The sequence below is a fragment of the Penicilliopsis zonata genome (genome assembly GCF_001890105.1).
Source record: "Penicilliopsis zonata CBS 506.65 unplaced genomic scaffold ASPZOscaffold_7, whole genome shotgun sequence".
Lineage (NCBI taxonomy): Eukaryota > Fungi > Ascomycota > Eurotiomycetes > Eurotiales > Aspergillaceae > Penicilliopsis > Penicilliopsis zonata.
The window spans coordinates 905265-920882 of record NW_019208917.1 but is presented as its reverse complement, the minus strand read 5'-3'; the positions used below and the strand labels follow the sequence as shown (position 1 = coordinate 920882).

The 15618-nt window shown below is 52.0% G+C and overlaps 6 protein-coding genes across 6 annotated transcripts; 2 read left to right on the top strand and 4 right to left on the bottom strand.

Moving 5' to 3' along the window:
- Nucleotides 1–1848: 1848 nt before the first annotated feature.
- On the top strand, nucleotides 1849–3015 carry ASPZODRAFT_66709 (hypothetical protein; the record flags this gene model as incomplete). Its single annotated transcript, XM_022729393.1, has 1 exon — nucleotides 1849–3015. The coding sequence occupies one exon, from the start codon at nucleotides 1849–1851 to the stop codon at nucleotides 3013–3015; it is 1167 nt and encodes a 388-aa protein (XP_022581205.1).
- A 251-nt stretch (nucleotides 3016–3266) lies between these two features.
- ASPZODRAFT_132812 (hypothetical protein) lies at nucleotides 3267–4423 on the bottom strand. The gene is made up of 2 exons (XM_022723124.1): nucleotides 4075–4423; nucleotides 3267–4017 (listed from the first exon to the last, which is right to left on the bottom strand). The coding sequence occupies exons 1-2, from the start codon at nucleotides 4301–4303 to the stop codon at nucleotides 3404–3406; spliced, it is 843 nt and encodes a 280-aa protein (XP_022581204.1). The 5' UTR covers nucleotides 4304–4423; the 3' UTR covers nucleotides 3267–3403.
- A 91-nt stretch (nucleotides 4424–4514) lies between these two features.
- On the bottom strand, nucleotides 4515–6693 carry ASPZODRAFT_132810 (hypothetical protein). Its single transcript, XM_022723123.1, has 3 exons — nucleotides 6284–6693; nucleotides 4840–6213; nucleotides 4515–4787 (listed from the first exon to the last, which is right to left on the bottom strand). The coding sequence occupies exons 1-3, from the start codon at nucleotides 6374–6376 to the stop codon at nucleotides 4719–4721; spliced, it is 1536 nt and encodes a 511-aa protein (XP_022581203.1). The 5' UTR covers nucleotides 6377–6693; the 3' UTR covers nucleotides 4515–4718.
- Nucleotides 6694–7361: 668 nt separating this feature from the next.
- ASPZODRAFT_16440 (hypothetical protein) lies at nucleotides 7362–9659 on the top strand (the record flags this gene model as incomplete). The annotated part of the gene is made up of 6 exons (XM_022726668.1): nucleotides 7362–7383; nucleotides 7487–7645; nucleotides 7723–8491; nucleotides 8566–8981; nucleotides 9039–9403; nucleotides 9462–9659. 6 exons carry the CDS (start codon nucleotides 7362–7364, stop codon nucleotides 9657–9659), a joined length of 1929 nt encoding a protein of 642 aa, XP_022581202.1.
- A 926-nt stretch (nucleotides 9660–10585) lies between these two features.
- ASPZODRAFT_159506 (hypothetical protein) lies at nucleotides 10586–13590 on the bottom strand (the record flags this gene model as incomplete). Its single annotated transcript, XM_022726412.1, has 6 exons — nucleotides 10586–11836; nucleotides 11902–13170; nucleotides 13230–13261; nucleotides 13314–13335; nucleotides 13396–13458; nucleotides 13573–13590. The coding sequence occupies 6 exons, from the start codon at nucleotides 13588–13590 to the stop codon at nucleotides 10586–10588; spliced, it is 2655 nt and encodes an 884-aa protein (XP_022581201.1).
- Nucleotides 13591–14185: 595 nt separating this feature from the next.
- ASPZODRAFT_132804 (hypothetical protein) lies at nucleotides 14186–15348 on the bottom strand. Its single transcript, XM_022723122.1, has 3 exons — nucleotides 14750–15348; nucleotides 14576–14680; nucleotides 14186–14507 (listed from the first exon to the last, which is right to left on the bottom strand). The coding sequence occupies exons 1-3, from the start codon at nucleotides 15292–15294 to the stop codon at nucleotides 14441–14443; spliced, it is 717 nt and encodes a 238-aa protein (XP_022581200.1). The 5' UTR covers nucleotides 15295–15348; the 3' UTR covers nucleotides 14186–14440.
- Nucleotides 15349–15618: the final 270 nt, after the last annotated feature.

Sequence of the window (15618 nt, the reverse complement as noted above, 5' to 3'; positions counted from 1 at the left end):
AACCTGAAAGATAGTAGTAATAGCAATAATAATAATGCGCGGGGCTTGTTTGCGGTGGGGTTTGAACGGTCACCTAAGGGGCGAGGTGTTTCCACCCCCATATGTTGTTAGTAGTACTATTAGATAATAATAAAACTCGAAGTTCTTGACCATAGGCTGAATGAGTGGTTGGTTTCTCTTGTCTTTCCATGAAGATCGCCGCTTTCTTGGTAGTCTGACGGCAAAAGGAAAGGACTCTCCGAAAGACCTCCGCTAAGAGATACAGCACCGTACGCCATTGCGTGATTTTCCATCCCCAGACGCCCGGTGTACCATCATTATCCTGGCTATCCTGCAGCCATGTCGGATACAATACTGTCGAAAGAAGTTCCGGCTCAAAAAAGCGCCGATCAGGAGATCCACGCCATCAGCCACACAGGAGGAGAAACAATTTCTGAGGTTGACGTGAAAGTTTCCCTTTTCTTTCCGAGACCGAGCGAATAACGAGGTCGAAGCAAAGCAGCGGCGCTCTGCTAGTGCCGGATAATCTTTTTATCTGGGTGTTTTGGCCTATACGGAGCATTTGCATCCGCCCTCTGATCGTGCTCCGTGCAACCTTGCGATACCTCGAAATCCGGAGCTTTAAGGAGCAGCTGCGCGGGAATTAAACACGGGCGTCCAGCGACAAGTCAGAAATACCTCACCAGGTCATCTCCGATCCGCGGCACATCTCTTTTTGCTAAACGTCCGACACTCGTTCCGCTGTTGACATATCCACCCCCACCGCAGAACGTCAGATCATATGGCTCGTATTTGGCAGCCGAAGGGTCGTTGACTAGCTGGGGCACAATAATTAGTTAAATCAGGTACCTGAAAACGTGAGGTCATCGGGGGGGTTCTGCAAGCCTATCATGAACAGCCCATGCCATGGCCAAGCCGGCTGATGACATGTGAGAGGTTCAACCTTTCTTGTTCTCCTGTGTTACACCGATGCGTCTCATGTGTGACAGGGTGTGGGCGATTACCGGAAATCAATAGAACGAAAAGAAGCCGTCACCAAAACTCGATTGCCTTGCAGACTATAGTTCGCTTTTGTACTCGCGTACGGAGCAGAAGAGATAATGTCGGTGGAGACAAGCTGACCGAGGTTGAAGGCCTGGAATATCAGGCTGCCGCAAAGATAACAGCAGATAGTTAGTTAGCGGGGTCGCCCCTCTGGACGCCATGGCGTTGGCTGGCCCATGGGGTTGAGGCTGGTTGTGACGTCGTCGTGTTTAATACGACCGTGCTGACTACTCTTGTAGCATCCCTAGCATCCCCAAGGGTACCTAGATAAAGGAGTAGCTACATATCTGTGTCTGCAAAAATGAGGAGTACAGCAGGCAACGACGAGCAAAAGGAGAGAGAAGTCAGTCAGATAACCACCGGCGACAAACAGGACAAACAGGGACACGCGCAGCTCGGGCTCCAATCCGGATGCTCCTTCCAGAGCTGGCAGGAACGAATTTCCCGGCGCCCTGAGTGGCTAATCGATGATGTCGTCGCTTCCTCAGTGAATGTGAACGGTTCCATTATCTGCGCTGCGCCGCCCCTCCTTCACCGGGCCCCTCCTTCTGTTTCTGTCCGGAACTCACGATAGGGATCCGGTTTCCTGCCTTCGCTGGGTTTCTTTCCTTTTCTTCCTCTCGACATAACAGCTTCAAATACTCTCTTCTCTCCTCCCCCGCTGTCAGCCCGTGTTCTTTCTGTTCATCCTGCTCCAGGCCTCTGGCTACCACTCTACACTACCTTGCCTTTGCCTTGCGTAGCAGACTAAACATATACCGCCGTACAACATCACATCTTGCCCTACACTAAACCAGACACATCATGGGAAAGAAGGCGATTCAGTTTGGCGGCGGAAATATTGGCCGCGGCTTCGTGGCCGAGTTTCTTCATGAGGCTGGCTATGAGGTGGTCTTCATCGACGTGATGGACAACATCATCAACAGCCTCCAGAACTCCAGCTCCTACGAGGTCACCGAGATCAGTGAGCAGGGCGAGTCGACCAAGACCATCACCAATTATCGTGCCATCAACTCCAAGACTCACGAGAAGGATGTCGTCCAGGAGATCGCCACCGCAGACGTTGTCACCTGTGCCGTGGGCCCCAACATCCTCAAGTTCATCGCCCCCGTCATCGCCAAGGGAATCGATGCCCGTACTGTCTCGAAGCCGCTGGCTGTTATTGCATGTGAGAACGCGATTGGTGCCACTGACACTCTCCATGGCTTTATCAAGGAGCACACCGACAAGCAGCGTCTGGAGTCCCTCTACTCGCGGGCTCAGTTCGCCAACTCCGCCATTGACCGGATTGTCCCCAACCAGCCTCCCAACAGTGGCCTGAACGTCCGCATCGAAAAGTTTTACGAATGGGTTGTTGAAAAGACTCCCTTTGGCGACGTTGGCCACCCTGACATCCCGGCGATCCACTGGGTGGACAATTTGGAGCCGTACATTGAGCGTAAGCTCTTCACGGTCAACACTGGTCACGCCACTACTGCCTACGCCGGCCACTTGGTTGAAAAGTCAACCATTGCCGACGCTCTCCACGATGCGACTATCCGTGAAGCTGTTCAAAAGGTCTTGAATGAGACTGCCGCACTCATCGTCGCCAAGCACAACATTTCTGAGAAGGAGCAGAAGGACTATGTCAACACCATTATCACCCGCATTTCTAACCCTTACCTGGAGGACAACGTCGAGCGTGTCGGTCGGGCTCCCATCCGTAAGGTGTCTCGCAAGGAGCGTTTCATCGGACCTGCCGCTCAGCTGGCTGAGCGCGGACTGAAGTTTGATGCTCTTCTTGGAGGTTTGGAGACCGCCTTGCGTTTCCAGAACGTCCCCGGTGACGACGAGAGTGTCGAACTCGCCAAGATTCTCAAGGAACTGTCGGCTGACGACGCAACTACCAAACTCACTGGCCTCGAGAAGGAGCACCCTCTCTATTCGCACGTGCTCAAGGTTGTGGAAAAGGTGCAGAAGGACTCCAAGTAGGACACCCAAAAGCTCGATCTATAACTCTTTTTCTTGTCTGTTCTAATACTGATTTGTTACGTTCAGGGTTCAGTTGGGTCGTCCGCGGATCTAAGAGAAACGACCCGACTGGGGCAGAACCGATTGAATCGGCAGGTTGAGTTGTAAGATGAAGCTTACACTGGACTGCATGGGATATGGCGAAAATGGAGAACCGGATGGTTGGCTGGGCGTTCTTTTTATGACTTATGACTGCTTAGCAGGGTAATAGCCAACAAAGTGATTTTATTTTTTTTATTATTTCTGTAGTATCATTCGTATATTACCTAGATATAGCTACACAGAGCCCGCCAGGGTGTAACAACAACCTGCTATAGTTAGTGCCTTCCGCACTTTCTCCATATGCAAGTCACAGTTTACTGTCGAACCAGTTGGGCTTCCTTTTCTCTACAAACGCGAGCAAGCCCTCCTTGATATTCTCTCCCCCGTAGAGACGCTTCGACCAACCGTCGATAAGCATCCGCGTACCATCCTCCGCGCCGACACCCTCCCAGCCGATCTTGACTCCCTCGCGACTGACAATGACGGCGTCGGGGCTGTTTTCCGCGATTTCCCGGGCCACCTCGATTGCGCGCCGCACGACGGCCCCAGGAGCACCATTCGTAGCAGCAGCATCATCGGAAGGAACCACCTCGTTGACGAAGCCGAATCTCTCCGCCTCGACAGCCGAGACCTGCCGCCCCGTGAGAACCATCTCCATTGCGCGCTGACGGCCGACCGTCCGCACGAGCCGCGGCAGCGAGCCCGCAATAGCGACCACCCCGCGCTTCACCTCCGGAAACCCAAACACAGCCCCCTGGCTGGCAATCACCAGATCTGCGTTGATGGCCATCTCGCTGCCTCCGCCTAGACAGAGGCCGTTTACCGCGCAGATCACCGGCTTGAGCCCTGTGCGGCGCGAGAGTCCGCCAAACCCGGATCGAGGGGTGAGGTCTTCGCCGGAGTTGGCTTTACCTTGCCATTCTATAATGTGAGTTAGTTAGTAAGAAATAATTGAGTTTGTTGTTTAGAAATAGCTACCCTTTAGATCTGCGCCGGCGCAGAACGCCCTCCCCGCTCCGGTCAGGATGCCCACGCGCAACGACGGTTCCGAGTCCATCCATTCCCAGATGGCGTGGAGCTCTTGATGGCCCTTTGTGTTGATGCAGTTGAGACTGCGTGGGCGGTTGAGTGTCACCAGGAGGATCTGGGGGGTTGGAAAGGAGAGCAGGGCGTATTCGGGGGTTGGGGGGGAGGTGGTGAACGTCATGTTTGGGGATTCCAATTGGATGAAGTAATATGATTGTTATAATAGTGGTTTTATATTTCTTTCAAATAAGAGTGTAGCAGTAGATAAATGTAGTTATGTACTGTTTAGCTTTCACTCGGTCTGTCCAGCTGCCGAGGTTGTTGAGGGGATGTGGAGATGACAGCCGAAACAAAGATATGGAATGGAGATGAGCATTGAAAAAAGAACTAGTTGCCTCCGATTAAACTACTCTAGACAGCTACTGTAATAACACTACCTATTCGATATTCTATAACTATCATTAATCTGTTGTGCCATAGATTCGGAGATCAATCCATCCCTAGCTGTCGCCATAACGCCATACCAAACCCCTCCAGGGGTAGAAATGGATATCATAATTCATATACAAGGAGCAAAGACTCATTTCTGATATAATCTACACTTTGTTGATCCATCCACTATGTACCATGAAATCATAGATTCGGCTCGATTTCGTAGCATCGATCTGGAGCTGTCAGCCATGCTTTCTTTTTTTTTTCAGACGTAGCAATACATACCTTGCAAATGGTCCGGGCATCTTTCTTCTTGAGATTACCCCCCTGTTTCATGGCCTCCTTCAAAAGGGTCTCCTTGATGACTAGATAGGGCTTGGGGTGGACATGGAGCACGTTGCAGAGTTCAATCTCCTCTTTGGTCAAGAGATGGAGGTCTGCGGCGCTTTCGGCTTCCAGCTTCCACGGCACTACACCACTCAATGGCTGGATCACGTATTTTGTCTTGGTCGGTTGCGGGGTGCTGGCCCCATCACCGTTGCTAGCAAATGCTCGATCGAAATCGTTAAAGGGTAAATTAGACTCCGTGTTTTTCTGCAGCCGTAGAGGCAGCTCCGGAGTCGTCAGCTGGTTCGCTGCAGACGGTTGCTCGGGCTGCTGCGTCTGCTTGGGACGGGCGCTTGCAAACCGATCAAAGGACCCCTGAGGAACCAGGCGTTGCGCGCGCTGTTGTTTCTCTTGCTCGTACTTCTCTCCAGTTTTGAGGTCTCCGATCCCCATTTGCCGCCATTCTTGCAACTGGGTGATTGCCAGCCGGAGATTGTGTTCGTACTCCAATCCTTTACAAAATTCATCAAAGTCATCACGGTTCATCATGCGGGCAAATGGCTTAGCCTTGTTAAGCAGGTCTCGCTCCTCTTTTGTGCGCTTCTTCTCCAGCGCTGTATTCTTCCGGTATTCGAGGAGATTATGCTCAAACAAGATCTTTTTGCGCTCTGTCCGTGCTGTGAGCCGTGAGTTGTAGATATCCACAACAGTCATCTTCAGTTCCACCTCTGGATCCGGCTCGCCACCGATATTGATTCCCGCCCCGGGTTCAAAGGACATGTGTTGTACTGCTTCCTCGGCATCGTTCAAGAACTCGGTTTCAAACTCCAGACGCCCAGGCATATACCCTTGGACTTCATGACAAGCAGGCACGCTGGCTGTGGGTTTCTGCTTCGGGGTAGTGGGAGGTGCAGCCTTGGCCGCCTCCTTGCGCTCCTCGATGCGGCGCTTCTTCCGGGCCTGGAACTCCTCCTTTGAAATCGAATCCTGCAGACTTGTGTCCTCCGGATCCGCGCGGTCAGGGAGCGGGAAATAAGAGCTATTGATGTACGTATCGACATAGTGGTCTCGCACTTCTTCCTTGCTGCGATAGCCGCCAATATGGTCCGCAATGTCCGCCCACGAGCCCAATCCGTAGATCTCAGCGCCTTCTAGCAGAAGCAATTCCTCATCCGCACCCCAGTCTTCCTGATAGATCGGTACCGAGTTCTGCTCGATAACCTGGAACGGGTGCGTGGTCGGATCATGGGCTTTGGAGGTTTCGCCTGCAGCAAAACAAGGGACACACAAGTCGTATTCATGGCAAGAGGGATGAGCACACGATATCCGGACCTAGCAAAGGAAGACACTGTCAGATAAGGAACTCTCATAACCATCAGAAACACGCGACGACACAACTCACCGTTGACGTGACGTCGATGGAGCAGATATCGCAGTGGTACTTCGTGCCAGCTTCCGTGCCGCGCGAGGCGGTCTTCTTCCGTATTACACCCATCGGTGACCTGACCCTTTCATCCTCCGCTGAATCCGCCTCCGTCCTCTGTAATAACCAATGCCCTCCAGATGTGGGAGAGGGCGGCAAGCAGCGAGTGAATTTAGGTGGTCGGTTCGATCTGAGGCTCTGCGTGGAGAGATGTGGGGGTCAAGGGCCCAGGCAGGCGCGAGATTCCACAGTCAAGGAAGGTGTGAGAAGGCCAGGGAGCAAATTCAAGACGGGCAGCGGCGTTGAGCAATGCGTTTCCAAAAGATCTGCGGTAGGAAGAGAGAACAACACCAAGAGGTACCTGGGTAAGCTTAGGTACCTGGTAGCGGTGCCAGTACGGTTGGGATGGCAGTCACCGCATCGCTCCTGCCTGTGGAGACGGCAACCGGCGCATTAGCCCACTAGTCCCAAAAGGACGAGGTATTCCAGCGCCACGAATAATATCAGCCACCTGCACTGCACAGCCCCCTGTTGGATGCCTTGAAGCCTCAGGCACACCTCTCCTCAGGCGGCTGTCCCATCCCTCTCCCCCCTCCCCTCCGAGTCCTCAGCGCTTTCGATCTGAATAACCACCTCACCTCGCCTGGCCATCGTCAGCCCCTCCCTCCTTCTGAACTTCCCTCCCTCTTATCCGTCCGCGCCTGTACAGCACCAGCGTCTTTCTTTTGCACACCCGGGGTCGTCCTATGCTTTATTCCATAGTTTAAACTACCATCTTGACCTAGTCGTTGCTCTGTTTCTTGTTCGTGTTCTCCTCCGCCCTTCTCCTATTTGCCGGCTGGGCGCCTTCGCCGCTTCTCCTCATTCCACCGTGTGAGAGCTGAATTGCCTGTCCATCTGGAGCAACGTCGCTCCAGTGTTTTCTTTCGCGTTGCATTGGCCCCTTCTTTGTGGTTCCGGTCACCTCAAGGACTTTACATTTGGGGTCTATCTTAGATAGAGCCATTTTTGCTATTGTTTCTTGCTCTGTGTGCCATTGTTTGATCATCTCAACAAGATGTCGTGGAACATCACCAAAAGTATGTTCAGTTGGTCTCCCTTCCCCATAGCAAGTCTGGATGCTGGTCCAGATATCCTTTTGAGGTCAGAATATCATTGCTGAGATGGCTATCATATAACTAGAGCTGAAGGAAACACATCTCGCTCCGTTGACCAGCACATTCGGTCGGTCATCATCGACATCCACCATTAAGGGTGGTGCGGCGGCGAGCGACGATGGTGCACACACTCCTGTGGCCACACACTCCCCCAGCATAGCTTCCACAAACTCAAATGGCATTGGTTTGTCTTCCTATATTCCTATACTCTCCCCTAGTACCTCCTTTATTTACATTACTAATCTATTCTGGTGAATAAAGCGGCGTCAGAGTCTCTGGTCTCACCTCCTGTTGCACCTGTGAAGCCTGGAATCTTGATTGTTACCCTTCACGAGGGCCAGGCCTTGTCCCTATCCCCGCACTACCAGCAAATCTTCAATTCGCATTTTCAAAATACTAACTCCTACAACCCATCATTGCGCCCCAGCTCCTCTTCCTCGCATTCTTCTCACGCCCGTAGTACCCAGTTCGCCCACGGCCGACCGCAATCTACCAGCGGAGGCATCAATGCGGCACCCACCATCCATGGCCGCTATTCCACAAAGCACTTGCCATATGCTCTCCTAGACTTCGACAAGAACCAGGTCTTTGTCGACGCTGTGTCGGGTTCGCCCGAGAATCCCCTGTGGGCTGGTGACAACACGGCCTTCAAGTTCGATGTCTCGCGGAAAACGGAGCTGAACATTCAGCTCTATTTGCGCAATCCGGCGGCCCCACCGAATGCCGGGCGAAGTGAAGATATCTTTCTCGGAGCAGTCAAGGTTCACCCGCGCTTCGAGGAGGCCCAGCCGTATGTCGACGACCCCAAACTCAGCAAGAAGGACAACCAAAAGGCCGCCGCCGCCCACGCTGAGCAGGATCGCCACCTAGGCCAGCTCGGTGCTGAATGGCTGGATTTGCAATTTGGAACAGGTTCCATCAAAGTCGGTGTCTCCTTTGTCGAAAATAGACAGCGAAGCCTGAAGCTCGAGGACTTTGACTTGCTGAAGGTTGTCGGCAAGGGCAGTTTCGGCAAGGTCATGCAGGTCATGTCGGTGCAACCCTCTTTCCTTTCCGAACATCTTCACGCTTTCCAATGACGCTGACAAGGCTCCTTTCATACAGGAAGAAAGATACTGGCCGAGTCTATGCCCTGAAGACCATCCGAAAGGCTCACATCATCTCACGCTCCGAAGTTACTCACACCCTGGCAGAGAGATCTGTACTGGCCCAGATCAATAACCCTTTCATCGTGCCGTTGAAGTTCTCGTTCCAATCACCGGAGAAACTTTACCTCGTCTTAGCCTTCGTCAATGGTGGTGAATTGTTCTACCATCTGCAGCGCGAGCAACGTTTCGATGTCAATCGCGCTCGCTTCTACACTGCCGAACTTCTCTGCGCTTTGGAGTGTCTTCACGGTTTCAAGGTTATTTACCGCGATCTCAAGCCGGAAAATATCCTTCTTGACTATACCGGTCACGTTGCTCTCTGCGATTTCGGTCTTTGCAAGCTAGATATGAAGGACGAAGACCGCACCAACAGTAAGCTCTTGGCCCACCCCCTCAAATCCCCATTCATATGATACTAAAAGTCATCAGCGTTCTGTGGCACGCCCGAATATCTTGCTCCTGAACTTTTACTGGGCAACGGCTATACCAAGACAGTCGACTGGTGGACACTGGGTGTTCTCCTCTACGAGATGCTGACTGGTCTCCCGCCATTTTACGACGAGAACACGAATGAGATGTACCGGAAGATCTTGCAGGAACCCCTGACATTCCCCGGTAGCGACATCGTTCCTCCCGCTGCTCGTGACCTCTTGACACGCCTACTGGACCGCGACCCTCAGCGCCGTCTAGGTGTCAACGGAGCTGCAGAGATCAAGTCTCACCATTTCTTCGCCAACATTGACTGGCGCAAGCTACTTCAGAGGAAATACGAACCTAGTTTCAAACCGGGTGTGGTAAGTCGAAGCGTACCGCCGAGTTGACATTCTAATAGCATAGAGCTAACTAGAACAGGCTAATGCTCTCGACACAACGCAAATCGATACAGTTTTTACTGACGAGGTCCCCCTGGACTCTGTTGTCGAGACTTCTATGCTGACGCAGGAGCAACAAGCGCAGTTTACCGGCTGGTCTTACAATCGGCCCGTAGCAGGTCTAGGCGACGCTGGTGGAAGTGTCAAGGATCCGTCCTTCGAGAGTATTGCAGAGTAGAACCAAGGCGTCAAACCGCTTCTACCTGTCATCCCGCATCATCGCTGGTTATTTTTATGCAACTGATGATCCTCTCCTCCGCTTCGGTTCTGTCGCTGCGTGTTCTGGTTTTGCTTCATCCAGATGGCTATGATTCCTCTCTCATCCAAGCGAGTCCGATGTTCTCCTTTGCAAATCATTTCCTTGGTGACTAGCGATGTTTGATATTTTCCAATCTACTCTAGCTCAAACAGGCAGGCCTTCACAACTCGTGATTTCCTTTTCCTCCACACCCTCTCCTATATTTTTTTGAGGCATGTCGATGACCCATGTACTCTTTTTCTCGCAAGAGAGAAAGAGCATGGAAAGAATGAAGGTTTAAATATACTCTATTCTTTCTTTTCTCTGTTCTCTTTTTCTCACTGTCTGTTCGTCATTCAGATTTCGGAAGAGCTGGGCTTTCACTTTTTTCTTTCTTTTTTCTATCTGATCTGCTGGCTTGATCCTGTCTCGTTCAGTATGGGAGATTCCCTAGCCTGGACTCACCCATCATACCTATCCTTAGAGACTTATTGTCTGTTACTTGAGTTTGTTTTGGGTGCATGGAATCTGCTCTTTCTTTTTGGTTCCACTACTTGACGTAAGGTAGACCGGCATCTTGCATCAAGCGAATCAATCGGACTTCAATCTCGAAATCCTCACCGGAAATACGGTTGCTTTTATTTCCAAGCTCAAGCCTAACCACAATCACCCCGGGTAAATGAAAGACGATACCATTGTACAAAGGCACTGTGTTAAGGATGGAAGTCGAGAAAGAAGATGAATAGCTACTCATGCATTTTATCCTGAGAAGTAAAAAAAGGAACACGGCATTGGATATAGCATTGAAAAGTTTAGAGAGAAAAAAGGGGGCAAACAAGACCTCAGAATGACAACACCATCCACCTCTACGCCTCTGTCTCATCCTCGGATTCTTCCTCGGATTCTTCCTCGGATTCTTCCTCGGATTCTTCCTCAACGTCTTCTTCAACCTCTGCCTCTACGTCCCCGTCAGCGGCAGCTCCGTTAGCGGCAGCGTTCGCTTCTGCAGCTTCGTCCGCGTTGAGGTCAATAAGGGATTCCGAAGACGGCGGTTCGGGGACAGAGCCTTCCTTTTCTAAACGGAGATATTCATCCCACTCCGGGAAGAGGTCGTCATCTGTGGACGCCTGGTCGGGAGCGCCGGGAGGCACGCCGATCAGACGGGCGACCTTGGTCTTGCCAGCCGTCTCGAGGGAGGCCTTCCACTGCAGGACAAGGGCTGCGGCGCGCGAGGGCTTGTAGGTCTGCGCGAAGAGGACTGCTTCGGCGAGACGGTCGGTCCGCACCAACAGGTCGATGCAGCCGTCCACGTCACCGAGAGACCAGAGAGTGGAGAAAGCGACGTTGTGCAGGCCGGCGGCGGAGGCCTGCTCGGCCAATGACTGGAGACCGGCCTTGTTGCCGCTAGCGGTGTGCAGCAGGAGAAGAGATCCCAGGTCCTTGGCGTTGGTGAAGCATTCCTGGGCCAGGTTCAGGTTCCAGCCGGCCAGGGCCGCATCTCCGACAGTCTTCCATTTATGCTCTACATTGGCTTCGCGGGCAAGTTCAAGGGCGATCTCCAGGTTGTTCAGTGAGAGGGCAAGCTCGAACCGGTGCTCCGTGTCTGTCGCAACCTCTAGCGCCATCTCCTTGTAGCCTTGCCCTTCAAGGAACCGTGCGATCTTGTTCATTTGGTCCTGGGGTACATCGCTCAGCAGCTCGGCAGCCATATCCATGTCGCCGCGCAGCACCAAGGTCTGATACTCAACCATCCGGAGAGAGAGACCGAAAGAGATCACCTCGACATCCTTGTTGGCCAAGTAAATCCGCCCATCGCGGGGCAGATATCCTAGCACGTACATGCCCTGGTCGAAGTGTGAGATGGTGTAGGTCTGGTCGCCGACCAGGTAGTTCAGCCGGTTGGTCGAGTTTGTGTAGATGAAGCAATCTCCAACCCATTGGCCCGTCCGCACAGTCTCGTTGATATCGGTGACGACTTCAAAAGCAGATTCGACGCCATCTTCATCCGCCTCGCCGGCATTCAAACCGTTGATGTAGTTTTCTCTAGAGAACCGGAGGACATAGAAAGTATCTTCGCAGGCAAGAGTAACCAGCTCTCCTGACTCAGACCAATAAACCTGTGTAAGAAGGGTAAAATCAGTCTCTGATCGTGAGAAAAAAAATATAAAAAGGGAAAACTTACTGCCTTAGGGTCAACCTCAATGCGGCGAACCAGGCTCCCGGTTTCCCAGTCAAACATGCCAATGCCTCCCTGACCTCTAACACCCAACAGGACACCACCGGCGAGACCCTCAGCCTGGAAGCCAACGTCGAGACCGCCACTCTTCTCCTTGAAGTTCTTGAAGATCTTGACACTCGTGGTGGATTCTCGGATAGCATAATCATTGCTGTTGTCCTTCGATCCCCAGGCAAAATCCAGAGCCTGCCCAAAGGCCTTGTTTCTCCAGGCGAGAGCGGTATAGATGATATATTCTCCATCGCCGCAAACAGAGACGAACCGACCGTTTGGCGAATGCGACAGCGTCTGAGGATAAATTTCACAAGATCCTAATTCCTTAGTGGGCAAAGAAATAGGCGTACCGTCCTTCACGCTTTCATCGCCACCTTTGATGACCGTCGACACTACCTCGTTATGCCTTGCCCAAATTATCTTTCCCGAGTTATCCATCGAAACTGCGGGTTCTTCCCGGCCCATCTTAACCACCACCGCACCATCATCGAAACCCATGGCTATACCTTGTTTACCGCGCTGGTAGGCGATACACCAAGCTCGCTCAAGGCCATAGCTTAACGACTGCTCCAGTCTGTAAGTGTTCGCGTGCCAGATCTTGATCGTTCCATCCTCAGATCCGGAGATAATCACTGGTAGCTCGGGATGGTAGCAAGCGAACGAGACGTTGCTAGTGTGTCCTTCCAGGGTGGCAATGAGAGCCTTGGTTGTGTAATCCCACACCTTGACCGTCTTGTCGTCCGAAGTAGTAAGTAAATACGGCTTGTCGGACTGAGGGTAATAATCGACGTGGTTCACGCCCTTGGTCTCGTGAGCCTCCAGGGTGAAGTTGGCGTGAGGTGAACCAAGACTCCAGATCTTCACGGTCCGGTCTAAACAAGCCGAAGCGAAAGTGTTGGTGTCCTTCGGGTTGATTGCCAGACCCATCACATAATGGCTATGACCTTCAAACACCTGGACGCACTTCCAGCCCTTCTCCCAATCCCAGAGCTTAATTGTCATGTCATCGGAAGCCGTGAGGACGAATGGCTGGGTGGGGTGAACCGCGATCGACCGAATGTAGTCAGGGTGAGCTTCAAACGAGGTGATCTTCTCGGAGGTATTGTAATTGTAGACACGGAGCTGGAAGTCATCCGAACCGCAGACAATCCAGTTCTTCCTCGCAATGAAGCGACCGGCTCGGACGGGGACATCGGTGAGCTCGAAAGTTTTGATGATAGACTAGAGCAACAATTAGACATGGCTTGACAAGACAAATGCCTTCAGACACGGATGCTTACCTGGGACTCGTAAGACCAAATATATACGTGACCTGTCTCCAATTAGCGCTTGTTCCCGTGCCTCCATTCCCGCGCCGAACGCACCACTATACAAAGTTGTCAGGATCTACCAATTGTTAGTAAAATCGGTGTCTATCATCTCTCAGTCAAGAAGTGTATCACTTGCCCATGGTTCAGTCGGGTGGAAGTCAATGCCCTTAACCCGCTCAGAGCGAGCAAAGAGCTGTCTCTATAGATTGCGACAACCGTTAGCCACTATAAAGTTACCACAGCCAGGCTCGCCTTGATCCAAGACTCAAGATAGCCACAAGATTTCGCCTCATCCCGGCATCTCAAGCCATACCTTCACGTCCAACCGCATGTTGTGTGGGGGGCTCTATCGCGAGTGTGTGCGGCCACGGAGTTGGAGAGAGAAACGCGGAGGAGGCAGGCTAGACGCCGCACAGGAGACCCGACCACAGCGGCAAGAGTCCTGCAGGGATTTGTCTGTTGATAGAAGATATCGGCCGGTTCGAGAACTCGGATTCCCAAGCCGTAATTGTCAAGACGGTCGGCAATAAAGCACTCAGGAACTGCCACGGAGGCCTCGATGTGTCCACAAACGGAGTCCCGCCAGCTATCTCGAAGGGGGCTAGCCGCCATTGGTTTACCGCCTTCTTTTCCTGTCACACCAACTGGTTTCCCACGTCCTCAAGGGAATAATGAATACTAAATGGTGGTTTGAAGAGCGCCCGCGATGGACAGAAACTCTTTGCTGTTTGTTGGCTGGTTGAACTTGGTTTTGACTAATGGACAGGCTCCTCTTAAATCCTATCTCTGAGGAGACTCGTCCGGAAACAATCGCCTAGACAAGATACCGAGCACTTTTATATATAATGAAGGCGCAGAGGGCGTCAACAGGAATTTCTAACTACCGAGTACGATACAACAAGAAAAAAACCACTATCATCTCTTATTCCATGATCGCAGATGTAGCACTGTAAACTGTTTTTTATATAGATGTCGCCCAAAGAAGGCTAGAAAGCACTCATGAACCATATCCCTTATTTTAGTAGAGACTTCCCAACTGAAAACGAAGCCTTTCTATACTTAACATAGCAATAAAATAGTGTTTTATCATATTGTTTTATCATAAGAGAGACAGCTGCTTATGCGGGCCAAGAATAATAGATACAGATGGTAGGACAATGACCGAGAGCAAGTCTGCTGATTTATTCAGCCTTGCGTTCAAAATAAGTCCATTGACCCGGTCTGGGCTTCTCCTCAAGTTCCTCCCACCTAGTAACGACAATTAGCAAGTGTCTGCTAACACACAAACCAGCGAAAAGAGGCTTTGTAGTACTTACGCTTGCGACTTGTACAGCTCATCAACAAGCTTCAGCTCGCCCTCTGCAACCTGGATAACCTCCTCGATAAGGCCAGCCCCGATCTTGTTCTCGATCTCGGAGATCCTGTAAGGTATGTTAGCCAATTCGTCAACCAGCAAAAAGAAAACCCCGCATGATAAGGAGTATCCATACTGTTCGGCTTCAAGGGCCGGCTCGTTTTCCCATTTCATGGTCTCAACATGGAAATCGGAGCTATCCGACTTGGTGTCCATTGCCTCATCAATCACTTCCTGCCACCGAGCCTCTTCCTCCGGAGTACGGGCAGGACCCTCGGTCAAAGCCTCAATGGCCTCACCGTCCCATTCCTGGCCACGGGGATGGTCGTTACCATCTTCAACCTGGGCAGCGGCATACGAGCCATCAGCGCGACGAAGGCTTTCGAATCGCTCGGGCTCGGCGCCCACGGTCTTCTTCACACGTTCCAGCCAAGCTTCAAACCCAGGTGGCTTTGTAGACTCGATGATCTCCAGGCGGCGGCGAGTCAGGGCCTCGACGGACTGGCGGTAGGCGGAAGACTCAGGGAACGATTTCAGCTTCTGCAGAGTGGTGGTGTAGAGATATATTAAGGTGGGACGAGGGCTTGGGTGAGTCGGAAGGCCAGTCAAGCCGGTAGGAGCAAAAGGCTCCAGATACCGCGCCGGCTTGACGCTGGCAAGCAGCCGGAGTGTAGACCGCATTGCAGATATCTGTATCTTGCAAGAAAAGACAATAAAAATGGGCTGTGGTCGACCCAATGGCAGGGAAGCTTGCTTGAAGGTGATATTTCGAGCCGCCTCAGATACTCCGAGTTGGTGGTTGAAGTCCGACCGGACCGGAGAAATAAAGTCCCCAGGCCCAGACTGGAGTAGGGGGCATGATCTTCTTTCCGGAGCGCCTCCTGCGATCAAAGAAATAACTACGGATTACGTGGTACCAGACGCTCCAACACACAGGACTGGTATCTGTGTGTTCTGTTGCATATTCTACCGAAGCAGCTGCTTCTGTAGGTCTGCTCCCCGCTT